Here is a 13,305-nt window from a genome sequence, read left to right as displayed (position 1 = left end):
CCTCTCCCTGAAGCCGCACAAACCACCACCCCTGTGACTTGGAAAAATTGAAATCTTTTGGTTCCTGATCATTTATTATTATTTTTTTTTTCGTGGCCACACCGATGGCATAGGGAAGTTCCCAGGGTAGGTCAAATTGGAGCTGCAGCTGCTGACCTATACCACAGCAACCCCAGTTCTGAGCCACATCTGTGACCTACACCACAGCTCACAGCCCGTAACCCACTGAACAAGGCCAGGGATCGGACCCACATCCTTGTGGCTACTAGTCGGGTTCCTTACCACCTAGCCACAATGGGAACTCCTCCACCCAATTATTAAGATTTTGTGTATGTGTGTGTAGGCCGTAGTTTATAAATCACTAATAATTTATAAATCATTAATATGAATAATGAATACAAAATATTTTCTCAGTATCTGTACTGCACAGGATGCACCAAATCTGCTCTCACGCAGTTTATTTGCTAGAAGGCAATCCTGTGAGATATTGAACAAGTGATTAATGAGAAATGTGGTGTCTGTTAGTGTGAGGGGAGGTAACGGAGGGACCCACCTCGCATGGAGGCGGGGGGCTGGGATGGAGGGACCCCCTGGGGAAGGGAACTTTAGCTGAGAGCTGATGAATGAGCAAGAGTCCCTGCAAGGAGGTGGGGGGAGGTTGTCCTCAGTAGATGGAAAAGCAAGAGATGGAGGAGGAGGAGTGAGATGAGTGAGGGGAGGAGGGAGATGCTCCTGGGTGTAGACGTGGGGACCCGACCTGAGGGGCCTTGTGAGACAAGCTGAGGGTTTGGGGCTTTATCTGAGGCCAGAGGAAGGGCCTGGACAAAGTGAGGAGAAGCTGGTGGAGGCTGGAGAGGAAGGGCGGGCTCGAGGCCGTGGGGTCATGACCTGTGTGCGGGGGGGGGGGGGGGATGGGAGTGGCCTGGACTCCGCAGCGAGCAGGGGTGGCCGAGGAGCCCGTGAGGAGGCACAGCCCACAGGCTTTGCTACGAGATGCTCCTGGGGGGCGAGGAGAAGGAAGGAGCGAGGACAGCTGTCAGCTTCCCGGGAGAAGCGGGGACACGCAAGTCTTTGAGGGGAAAGATGAAGAGTCGAGTTTGGTCCATCTTGGGTCCAGGATGCCTGTAGAAGTCTTGTGGGAAGATGCTGAGTAGACACGGATTCATCCAGTCACTCGTTCAGCAAACGCTGATTAGGATAGAATGCGCTGGTGATTGAAAGCTCAGAATAGACTCCATGGCTGCAAACTCTGGAACCGTCAACTTACCAGCTGTGTGGACAATCGCCTGACTGCTGCCATCATCTAACTCTTCACACAAGGGGAGGGGGGATAACTGCACCTGCCTCTTGCGGAGTAGTGAGGACCGAGGGGGTGAATCCAGGTAAAAGCTTGGGAACGGGGTCTGCACCCAGGAAGGATCAGTAACCATGTCCTGCCTGAGTGCCTACTGGGTGTGCCAGGCTCTGACCTAGGCTCTGGGTCCCAGGCTCTGGGTCCCAGCGGTGGACGTTGCATAGCTCCCTGCTCTCCTGGAACCGACACTGTAGCTGGGGGAAGGGAGGAATACACCATCAGTGATGATGAACAAGATGCCTTTCAGCCTGTGATCACTTCTAGCAAGGAAATCTCCCAGGTCCAGGCACAGTGAGCTGGTTAAGGCAGGCGGTTCTGACTGGAGGGAGAGAAGGAGCAGTTGGAGTGTCCAGGGGATGCAGAAGGAAGAGGGAGCACGGCCCCTACAGGTTGAGGGCTCAGTCCTACAAGACTGGCCCCACTTCAAACTCCAGTCAGAAGTCTCCAGGGTCCCCCATAAGTTGACCAAGGGGCTGTAAATTCAGGGGTTCCAGACCCCTACTTCCCACTTTCAATATTCACTAGGACAACTCACGGAATTCAGCACAGACAAGAAAGTAAGTAAATACTGTTCCCATTTAGTATAAAGAATAAAACTCAGCCAAAGAGAGGAGCTGCGGAGGGCGAGGAGTTCCCGGGGTACGGAGTTCCACGCCCCACGGAGCACACCACCCCCACGGCACCTGGATACTGCACCACCCCCAAAGCGCTTCTTTAATTCATTTGACTATCTTCTTCAAACTTTTTTTTTTTTTCTTTTTCAGCCACTCCTGTGGCATATGGAAATTCCCAGGGCCAGGGATCAAATCCAAGCCAGAGATGCAACCTACATCACAGCTTGCAGCAACAGTGGATCCTTAACTCACTGAGCGAGGGCAAGGATCGAACCCACATCCTCATGGATCCTAGTCGGGTTCTTAACCTGCTGAGCCACAACAGGATTCCCCTTTAACCTCTTTTAATGTGGTAAATGCCTGTTTCCCTCTGGGGTTTCCTTAACTGAGGTCGGTTGTGCAGGTGGTAGATGCCCATGTGACAGACACAGTAAAAACCCAAGACTCCCAGGCAGGAGCCAGCTTCCCTGGTTGGTAACACCTTGGACACACCGGGCCGAGGGAATCAAGCAGATTCTGTGTGACTAGACAGAGAGGAGACATTTGGAAGTTGGTGCCTGCGTTTCTCCAGCTTCACCCCAGGCACTTTCCCCCTTGGTTCATTCAACTCTGCATCCATCCGCTGTAAACTTAAGCATAATACCCTTGTGTCCTGTAGGTTCTTTTAGGAAGGACCTGAGCATGGTCCTGGGGACCCCAAACACAGGTCCTTTCTGTTGTTTTTCCAGAGAGAAACTATGTCCATAGACGTTAAAGAACTTGTCTGAGGTCACACAAATAGCCAACGGCAAAGCTCGAATGTAAATTCCTCTGCCTCTGGAGTTCCTTGGTGGCTTGGCAGGTAAGGATTCGGCATTGTCACTGCTGTGGTGGATTCCTGGCTGAGAACTTCCACATAGGGCCATAAAAAACCAAAAATCAAACAAACAAAAAAAACCCCTTCCATCTGCAGTGGTGATGCTTTCAGTAACTACTGAAGCACGAGGGAAAATAATCTGCTAGGTCACAACTGGCTTGGATCTGATCCCTGGCCCAGGAACTCCATATGCTCCCCCTGAAACAAAACACGCTAGATTGGAAAAGCATTTCAGGAGGTCCTGATGTGGCCCAGTAGGTTAACGATCTGGCTCCTCTGTGTGGCATTGCCAGTTCCATCCCCAGCCTGACACAGTGGGTTAAGGATCTGGCATGGATGCCTTTTGTGGTGTAGATCACAGATACGGCTCAAATTTGATCCCTGGCCTAGGAACTTCCATATGACGCGAGTATGACCAAAAGGGTGGGGGGAGAAAGAAAGAGAGAAAGAGAGAAAGATGGAGTTCCCGTTGTGGCGCAGTGGTTAACGAATCCGACTAGGAACCATGAGGTTGCGGGTTCGATCCCTGGCCTTGCTCAGTGGGTTGAGGACCCGGCGTTGCTGTGAGCTGTGGTGAAGGTTGCAGATGCGGCTCGGATCCTGCGTTGCTGTGGCTCTGGCGTAGGCCGGTGGCTACAGCTCCAATTGGACCCCTATCCTGGGAACCTCCATATGCCTCGGAAGCGGCTGTAGAAAAGGCAAAAAGACAAAAAAAAAAAAAAAAAAGAAAGAGAGAAAGCAAGCAAGCAAGCAAGTGAAGGAAGGAAAGAAAAGAAAAAACATTTCATATTCCAGTACACGAAATGATGCAGAGTGATACCAAAATATAAGTTGTCTCCAAGATAAGCAAAGAGGACTTAAGGCTTTCAGGTAGGAAAAAGCCACCTCTTAGGGAGAAAAACATTTAGGCCACTTCATAGTAACAGTCCATGGCAGAATTTATGGTCCCATAGCCACAACTGTTCCGGGTAAAGAAAGTCTGATCCAGGATTTTTTTTATCCCATCAAATTGTCCTTGAAGGATAAAGACAATATGCACAAATTCAGGGAAAGTAATACCTATAAACCCTTTGTTTTTATAGAATTATTTTTTAAATCTACATAAAAAATCTTTATTACATGCTGATTATATGTTGGAATTATACTCTTTTGGATATATTGAGTTAAACCTTTTTGGAGGCCACACCTGAGGCGTGCGGAAGCTGCCGGAAGTGGTTAGAAGGGGGTCGAACCCTCACCGCTGCAGTCACCAGAGCCACAGCAGTGACAGCCCTGGATCCTTAACCCACTAAGCCACAAGGGAGCTTCTAAATAAACTATTATTAAAACGAATTTTACCGCTTTCTTTTCCCTCTTTAAAATAGGGCTACTAGAAAATTTCAAATTCTGTTTGTGGCTTTCATTCTGTCTCCACCGTTCAGCACCTTGGTAGAATTTGGGGGAAAAGATTTGGCCTCTTGTTTATTCTGCTCGGTATAGCTTGATCTTTTAAAAGTAAGTATGATGATTTATATGAAACAATAAACTCATTATTCCCAAATTAAATAAATAAACCAATGAACAGAGAGCTATGTTCTCTCTCTTGGGATGTTGAAACCACGAGCCGGGAGGCTCTGGATCGGAACCAATAATAGCAGAATGGAGAACAGCTGTGCTGGGCCCTCAGGGACCATGTGGCCCAGCCCACTTGCTTTACGGATAGGGAAGCCGAGGCCCCAAAGTGTCACTTTTTAGTCCAAGATCACGGGGACTCAGTCTGCAGTAGATGAGACCGGGGATGGCCTTCCAGATGCTGCGAAAGCACCATCTTCAGGGAGTTGCTCAATAGCCATGAAGAACCCATCCAAGGCCAGCAGCACTGCCTCCAGGGAGGAGATCCAGTTCCCCCAGGCCCACGCCTGGCCCAGGGTGCTTCCTATTCCACGTAAGGAAAGGCAAGTACTTCCCTCAAGCCCAGGGAATAGAAGCTCTTCTCTTTCCACGGCAGGTATAAGTTCCAGCTTCCCAGCATCAGACTGGCACACGCAGCTACTCACACCATGAAGCTCAGCCTCTCTCTTGCCCTTTGCCTCACCCTCTGCCTGCCGGGCATGGCCAGCTCAGGTAAGACCTTAGGTGAGCAGAGGGGATGGGAAAAGGATCCCCCCGAGTGGGGGGATGCTGGATCCAAGGGGCCAGGTGGTCGTTCCACCTCAGGAGGAAAGCAGGCTCTAGATCTGGGAAGGGGCCCTTCTGTGGTCACCATCCCGTCGCAGGAAAGTCTGGGGCCAGACCTCCCCGATGTCTATCTAACATCCTCACTACATTTTTAAATTTTTTTTGCTTAAAATTTTTTTTTTCTTTTTACGGCTGTACCTGTGGCATATGGAAGTTTCCGGGTTAAGGGTCGAATTGGAGCTGCAGCTGAGACCTACGCCACAGCCACAGCCGTGGCAATGGGGGATCCGAGCCGCATCTTTGACCTACACCACAGCTCATAGCAACGCCGCATCCTTAGCCCACTGAGTGAGGCCAGGCATTGAACCCACGTCCTCACAGGAAGATGTTGGGCCCTCAAGCTGCTGGGCCACAACAGGAACTCCCAAATTTTAATTTTTATCAGAAAGTTATACATATGCTTGTTTTTAAAAGATAAACAATATGTTTATGTGTGATGTTAAAAACGGGTCCAGTATTTTACACAGCCCCGACAACCCTGCTCTCTAGAATCCTACTCCCGAGAATTCCTCTCAAGCAAGAAAATTAATTTTCATACTGCAGTGAAAAGGAGGCCAGATTCTCGAACCCGGCTGCACACAGATTTCCCATGAGGACTCGCTGGGTCTCACGCTCAGAAATTCAGATTGAATTGCTCTGGGATGAAACTTAGGCATCGGGTCTTTTTTTTTTTTTTTTTTTTTTTTTGTCTTTTTGACTTTTCTAGGGCCACTCCCACAGCATATGGAGGTTCCCAGGCTAGGGGTCCAATTGGAGCTGTAGCCACCAGCCTACGCCAGAGCCACAGCAACGCAGGATCCGAGCCGCATCTGCAACCTTCACCACAGCTCACGGCAACGCCGGATCGTTAACCCACTGAGCAAGGGCAGGGACTGAACCTGCAACCTCATGGTCCCTAGTCGGATTCGTTAACCACTGCGCCACGACAGGAACTCCGGGACTTTTTTTTTTTTGAAGTTCCCCAAGAGGGTCTAATGTTCTAACCAACACTGAAAATTGCTGCCTTAATAAAAGGCTTCAAATTCCCTTCCTAGAATGGCCTCTTCCCCATTCTAGGTTATGTTTCTCCTGGTCTACCCAGCGTGGCCGGTGTGGCATGCATTGAGGATGCCCAAGATGGTACCAAAGAGCTGAGTGGACCCACGTGCTGATTTGCCTGAGGGAGGCTGGCCTTATTAGGGAAAATGTAATTATCAAAGTAGTGTTTGTGGCATCCTATAAGAAGATACACCGAAGTTCTGGGTGTCCAAGTCTAATGATTGAGGGTGTGTGTGTGTGTGTGTGTGTGTGTGTGTGTGTGTGTGTGTCTGTTTGATAAATCACTGTGTGTGCTAGCCAGATCCAGATGAGAAAGGAGTGAAAATAACATGTGATTCAGTCAAAGAGGCTGGTCACTTTAGTTGTGGATTACTCAGGGATACTAAAGACAATTCATGTAAATAACTTTTTCCTAGTTATAAAAAATGATGCCTGTTCATTGTCCTTCAAATGATACTAAAAAGAATTTGTAGAAAATAAAAATCACTTGAGATTCCACCATCCAGAGATAACTGCTCTAAAAATACCAAGGAATAATCTTCCCATCATCACCCTGCGTGTTTATACATATATTTTATACCCACAGGACGTGCCAGATCTCCTATTTTGTTTTGCTGTTGTTGTTAAGGGGGCGGGGGGATGTTGGCCATGGCATGTGGAAGTTCCCAGGCCAGGGACTGAACATACGCCACAGCAGCAACCCAAGCTGCTACGGTGGCAACACCAGATCCTCAACCCCCTGTGCCACAAGGGGACTCCGCTAGATCTCCTGTTTTGGAACTTGATTCTTTTATTCAACAAAAGTTAATGGACTCTCTCCATGTTGATCCATATAATCCACACGCTGCTTTCTAGGGACTGCATAATGGCCCATCGATTCCCTATTGGTGAACATTTTTTCCAAAGTATGATTTTTTGTGATTATAAATGAAGCTACAGCAAACATCTTGATGTCAAGTTATGAGAGGCCGTAGGGTACAGAACTTGGGACTTGAAATTGGATCTGGGTTTAAATCCCAGGCCTCAACCTGCAGGTTTTATGAGTTTTAGTAAATTCCCAAACCTCTCTGAGCCTCAGTTTCTTCATTTGTGAAGTAGGGATAGCCATACCATCTCTGCTGGGTTGTTGAAATGATGCCAAGTATGGCACACGCCTAGGAGGGTGCCTGGTGTAGAACAGGTGCTGGGAAAAGAAAGAATTATCAGTTTATTAAAAGGACACATACGTGGGAGTTCCCCTTGTGGCTCAGCGTATTAAGAACCCTACTAGAATCCATGAGGATGTGCGTTTGATCCCTGGCCTCGCTCGGTGGGTTAAGGAGCCAGCATTGCTGCAAGCTGCAGCATAGGCCGTAGATGCAGCTCTGATCCCGTGTTGCCATTGCCATGGCTGTGGCGTAGGCCGGCAGCGGCCGCTCCGATTCAACCCCTATCTTGGGAATTTCCATATGCTGCAGGTGGAGCCTTAAAAAGACAAAAAAATGACACCTAAGTGACAGTCCTGTTCTTCCTTACCCTTGCAGCCAGTCTCAAGCAAGAGGCCTCCCAGGAGTTGTTCCAAACGCCCCCTGCCCTGTGCCAGCTCCCCCCAGTGGGGGGCCCCTGCAAAGCCTCTTTGCGCCGATACTTCTACAACTCTACGTCCGCTGAGTGTGAGCTCTTTATGTACGGTGGTTGTCAGGGAAACGCCAACAATTTTGAGACCACAGCGATCTGTCGGAGGGTCTGCAACCCCCCTGGTGAGTCCTCCGATAGAAGCAGGAAGAGGAATGGGGGGGATAGGCTGAGGGATGGGTGAAGGGAGAGGGTGGTGGGGAGGATGCCGGCAGTGATGCAGATGATGATGCTAACGTGGGAGTCGGGGATGATGAGATGATGGGAATAAGAGACCGTGTCCCGGAGGGGTGGTGATGGTGGTAAGGAGGGTGCTGGAGGGTAGATAGCAAGGCTATGGCTGCTGGTTGGCACGGATGGTAAAAATAGAGGGAATACTGGTTATCGTAGTAAGCCCTTTCAAAATACACGTGGGGCTGGCAAAGGGGAAGTGGCAGCTTAGCCTTCCCAGGGGGTCTTGAACGTGCTTGTAGCAGGGATCATGTGGGAGGTGACGGAAATGAGACCCCAGGATGGTGGCTGTTGAAGCAGCTGGCTAAGGAATCCAGCTTGACGGCTCTGGTTCTAGGCCACCAGCAGGCCAGCCAAGAGGGGGGCTAAGTGCCATCTCCATTCCAGACACCAAGGTAAAGAATGGCTGACGAGGACACCTGCGCTTCCCCAGGCCTTGACCGAGAGCTGGTTCAGCTGCCCTTCCTGCGTGGATACCCCGTTCTGAGCCCATGTTGTAACCCTCCGGGACTGAGTCAATAAAATGGTTAAAGTTGACATGGTCTAAAGCCTTCCGACGAGGGCTCTGGGCCTGGCCTCAAACACAGCCCACAGCCACAAGGGCAACCAAACCTAGTCACCCCCATCCTACTTTCTTCAGGCCCTCATTGTCCTGTGTCCCTAAGATAAAGATAAGGACAAAAGACACAAGGTCCCTTATCACCAGGAGATCCTCATGGAAGAAATGTGGGGACTTTGCCTGTCTGTCCCCGGGTTCTGGCCTGCTGCTCTTTCCTGCCTGGGGCGCCAGGATGACCGGGAAAGTTCTTCCTGTCCAGTAGGAACCATGTCCTAGGGGCGTGTGATGCGGGGTGGAAGTTCATGGAATCTTGGTCAGCAGGGTAGCCCACCTCTCCCCACCCAGAGGGATACTCGGAAAATGAGAATTTTACATATTTGAACAATTGTGCTAAAATATATACCCATGAAACGTGCCTTTTAACCATTTCTAAATGGACCAGTGAGTGGCCCTCACGCTGTGGTGCTAGCATCCCCACCACCTGTCTCCAGAATGACTTTACCTTTCCAAACTGAAACTTCCTACCCATTAAAAATTATCTCGGCATGTTTCCGTTGTGGCTCAGCAGGTTAAGAACCCAACTTAGCATCCATGAGGATGCAGGTTGGATCCCTGGCCTCGTTCAGGGAGTTAAGGATCCGGCATGGCCACAAGCTGCAGCGTAGGTTGAAAATGTGGCTCGGATCCGGTGATGCTGTGGCTGTGGCGTAGGCTGGCACCTGCGGCTCTGATTCAACCCTTAGCCCACGAACTTCCATATGCTTCAGGTTGAGCCCTAGAAAAATAAATAGCTAGATAGATGGATAGACAGATACATAGATATAAAAATAAAAATAAAAATTACCTCTTCAGGAGTTCCCGTTGTGGCTCAGTGGTTAATGAATCCGACTAGGAACCATGAGGTTGTGGGTTCGATCCCTGGCCTTCCTCAGTGGGTTAAGGTTCCGGCGTTGCCGTGAGCTGTGGTGTAGGTTCTTCATTGCAACCTTCATTGCTGTGGATCCTTCATTGCTGTGGCTCTAGTGTAGGCTGGCGGCTACAGCTCTGATTTGACCCCTAGCCTGGGAACCTCCATATGCCGCAGGAGTGGCCCAAGAAATGGCAAAAAGACCAAAAAAAAAAAAAAAAAAATTACCTCTCCATTCCCGCCCACCCCCACCCCCCCAGCCCCCGGCCACCACCACTCTAATTTCTGTCTCTGTGAGCTTGGCTGCTCTAGGAACCTCATATAAGGGGACTCACACAGTATTTGTCCTTTTGTGACCGGTTTATTTCACTAGCGGAATGTCCTCCAGGTACAGCCATGCTGTAGCCTGGCTCAGAATTTCCGTCCTGTTAAAGATTAAATGATATTCCCTTGTTACATACATTTTCGGATATTGGATGGGGCCTGCCCTGACCACCATGCCAACTCCCCCCGGAAACCCTCTTCTCTTGTCCTGCATCTAGTCCAGCCACTGTCCTTCACTCAAGGGGAAACTCCTGCCGCAACTCAAATAGCAATACTAGAAGCCAGAGCCTGGGATTCCCAGACTAGATCCCTGCCCTTGGTGGTGTTACTGGTACCCCTGTGTGCCTTTCCCACCCCCTACCCTTCAGCTGTCCTATTGCCCAGGAGCCAGTCTAGACCGGGTGAAATCAGGAAAAACATACTGAATAGCCAGCTAGCCCTAGGCTCAAGGAGGGATCCAAAGCTGCATGGACCTTTGTGCTTTATCCAAGCCCTGAAATGCTTAAATCACACACACACACACACACACACACACACACACACACACGACAAAGAGCATGCTTTTCCCTTTATTTCCCCACTCCCTTTCATGTTCTTAACAGTTACCCAGAGATTGAATCTGGAAGATTAACTGAGCGTGGCCGTAACTAAGTGCCAGGTACAAAAGACAAAAATCCTGGCCCTTAATTATTAATTACTATGCATAATTAATAATTATTTCTCCTCCTGGAGAAATTTGGCCCATCCCTGTCATGTACTGCCCCCCTAGCTGGCCTGAACTGAGTCACCAAAGGTTTTTGCTCTTTATTGGATTTTTTTTTTTTCATGGCTGCACCAATGGCATATGGATGTTCTGGGGCCAGGGACTGAAGCTGAGCTGCAGCTGTGAGCTCTGCTGCAGCTGTGGCAAAGCCAGATCCTTGAACCCACTGTGCCAGGCCAGCTCTACAGCAACCCAAGCCACTGCCATCAGATTCTTAACCCACTTCACCACAGTGGGAACTCTATGTGATTCTTAATTCCTTTAGAATTCATTATTTTACTCTCCTACATTCTAACTGTCCTTGCAATAAATCCTTTTTTTTTTTTTTTTTGCTTTTTAGGGCCGTACCCTTGGCATTTAGGAGTTCCCAGGCTAGGGGTCGAATCGGAGCTACAGCGGCCAGTCTACACCACAGCCACAGCAGCACTGGATTTGAGCTATGTCTGAAACCTACACCACAGCTCAGGGCAATGCTGGATCCTTAACCCACTGCACAAGGCCAGGGATCAAACCCGCATCCTGGTGGATCCTAGTCAGATTCGTTAACCACTGAGCCACGAGGAGAACTCCTAAATCTTTTAAAAACGATAACACAAAAGGTACTTTACACCATAGATGAGCTTAATAATTAATAAACAAGACACAAACAAAGCATGTTAGATGGTGGTAAGAGCTACAGGGAAAATACAATAGGCAAGTGGTGAGCTGGTGGCTGGAGCAGCAATTTAAAATCAGTGTGGGTGGTTCCTGTTGTGGCTCAGTGGTAATGAACCCAACTATTATCCGTGAAGATGCAGGTTTGATCTCTGGTCTTGCGTAGTGGGTTAAGGATCCGCTGTTGCCGTGAACTGTGGTGTAGGTCGCAGACATGGCTTGGATCCCACGTTGCTGTGGCTGTGGTGTAGGCCAGCAGCGACAGCTCTGATTTGACCACTAGCCTGGGAACTTCCATATGCTTTGGGTGTGGCCCTAAAAACAGAAAATAAATAAATAAATAAAATCAGGAGCTCCCATCATGGCACAGAGGAAATGAACCTGACTAGGAACCATGAAGTTGCAGGTTTGATCCCTGGACTCACTCAATGGGTTAAGGATCTGGCGTTGCCGTGAGCTGTGGTGTGGGTTTCAAACACAGCTCAGATCCTGCGTTGCTGTGGCTGTGACGTAGGCTGGCAGCTGTAGCTCCAATTAAGACCCCTAGCCTGGGAACCTCCATATGCTTTGGGTGCGGCCCTAAAAAGCAAATAATAATAATAATTTTTTAAAATAAAATAAAATCAGTACGGGCGTTCCCTCTGTGGCACAAGATCAGCAGCATCTCTGCAGCACCAGGACACAGGTTCAATCCCCTGCCCAGATTAAAGGACACAGTGTTGCTGCCGCTACAGCATAGGTCGAAATACTGGCTTGGATCTGATCCCTGGCCCAGAAGTCCTCATGCCTTGAAGTGGACAAAAATGAAAAAAAAAAAAATCAGTGTGGCCAGGAAGTCCTCATGGATAACTTGATGGTGGATTCTGGATTTATTTTGAAGGTAGAGCAGACAAATTTATTGATAGGGCCCAATGGGGATGAGAGAGAAGGCTCAAGGTTGAGCCTGAGGTTTCTGACCTGGGCAACTGGAAAGACGAGCATTGCCATTAGCAGATACGAGCCAGCTACGGGGGCATGTTGGCGTGGGGTGGAGACGGCAGAGGCCTGGTTTAGGAGACACTGAATTTGAGATGCCTTTAGACATCCAGGTGGAGACGGCACGTAGGCAGCTGGGTAAATGAATCGAATTCAGGAGGAGGTCTAGACTGCAGATACAGGGAGCTGCCTGCTCACAGATCACACAGGACATGATGGGAGGGCATGGCTAGGTATGGACTTGGCTGGGGTATAAAAGGCCGCAATTCTGTACTCTTCTGACTTGGCAGACACCGAGCGAGCGCCATGCAGGCTGCCCAGGCCACTTTGCTTCAGATAATCCACTTATCTCACTTATACCCCATTGATTTATTGCTTGGAAGTAATCTGGAGTAAACCCATCTTGATCCAGCTGCCTATGCCCAGTCTGGACTAGCTCACCCACACCACCTCCCTTCCCACGGACGTCCCTGGTATGTTCTAGAGGCTCTTGTAAGACCTTCAGAGGTAACCCAAACAGCCCCATCTATGTTGGCTGTGTAGACATGGCCAGTACTGCTGTTAGACTCTGCACTCAGACTTGTAGGGTTTCCAGAGAGCCCCTCGCCCTACCCATCACTACCTCTAGACCTTAGACCCCAAGCCAGAATAGCCCACACCCATCCATACAGTTGACTTTATTTATTGAGCACTTACTTGTCCTGAGCACAGTCAGGTCCAGATGGACAGCAACCCATGTGCCTCCAGGAAGCTCCTAGTCTAATGGAAGTAAAGGACTGTAACAGCCAGGGTGATAATGAACACGAAAGCTAAGTCTAGGGAGGGGAAGGGCACACACAGCAGCTTGGTGTATCAGGGAAGACTTCCTGGAGGAAGCAACATCTCCCCTGGTCTTATAAACCAGAGTGAACCTGGCAGTTGAGGGGGGAGTGTGGTGGGTGGCACAGGGCATGCTGTTTGGTGGACAAGCCAACCAAATGATTATGACGGGAGAGGTGGGGGAAAGGGAGTTCCCGTCATGGCACAGCGGAAACGAATCCGGCCAGGAACCACAAGGTTTCAGGTTTGATCCCTGGCCTCGCTCAGTGGGTTAAGGATCTGGCGTTGCTGTGAGCTGTGGTGCAGTTTGCAGACGATGCTCAGATCTGGCATTGCTATGGCTGTGGCGTAGGTGGGCAGCTGTAGCTCCAGTTCCGCCT

General features: G+C 49.5%; 1 protein-coding gene across 2 annotated transcripts; it reads left to right on the top strand.

Annotated features, from left to right (window-relative positions):
• The first annotated feature begins 4,728 nt into the window (after positions 1-4,728).
• On the top strand, positions 4,729-8,461 carry SPINT3 (serine peptidase inhibitor, Kunitz type 3). 2 transcript variants are annotated; one of them, XM_003360017.6, is made up of 3 exons: positions 4,729-4,927; positions 7,603-7,818; positions 8,312-8,461. In XM_003360017.6, exons 1-3 carry the CDS (start codon positions 4,864-4,866, stop codon positions 8,332-8,334), a joined length of 303 nt encoding a protein of 100 aa, XP_003360065.2. In that variant the 5' UTR covers positions 4,729-4,863; the 3' UTR covers positions 8,335-8,461. The 2 variants fall into 2 exon arrangements, with proteins under 2 accessions (XP_003360065.2, XP_084860162.1); XM_085004036.1 differs by having other exon boundaries at positions 8,262-8,461.
• Positions 8,462-13,305: the final 4,844 nt, after the last annotated feature.

This window comes from Sus scrofa, chromosome 17, assembly GCF_054392235.1.
Source record: "Sus scrofa isolate SSC_HxYL_T2T_F1_AM1 chromosome 17, Sscrofa_HxYL_maternal_Yorkshire_Landrace_v2.0, whole genome shotgun sequence".
In the NCBI taxonomy this organism is placed as follows: Eukaryota; Metazoa; Chordata; class Mammalia; order Artiodactyla; family Suidae; genus Sus; species Sus scrofa.
Note: the sequence above shows the minus strand (reverse complement) of the source record. Positions and strands in the feature narration are given on the sequence as shown.

What these genes read in the sequence shown, in the direction of transcription:
- SPINT3 (XM_085004036.1), top strand. Translation starts at nt 4,864, where the DNA reads ATGAAGCTCAGCCTCTCTCTTGCCCTTTGCCTCACCCTCTGCCTGCCG. An exon ending in GCCGGGCATGGCCAGCTCAG is followed by an intron (nt 4,928 to 7,602) that starts GTAAGACCTTAG and finishes TTACCCTTGCAG; the next exon opens with CCAGTCTCAAGCAAGAGGCC. An exon ending in GAGGGTCTGCAACCCCCCTG is followed by an intron (nt 7,819 to 8,261) that starts GTGAGTCCTCCG and finishes CTCTGGTTCTAG; the next exon opens with GCCACCAGCAGGCCAGCCAA.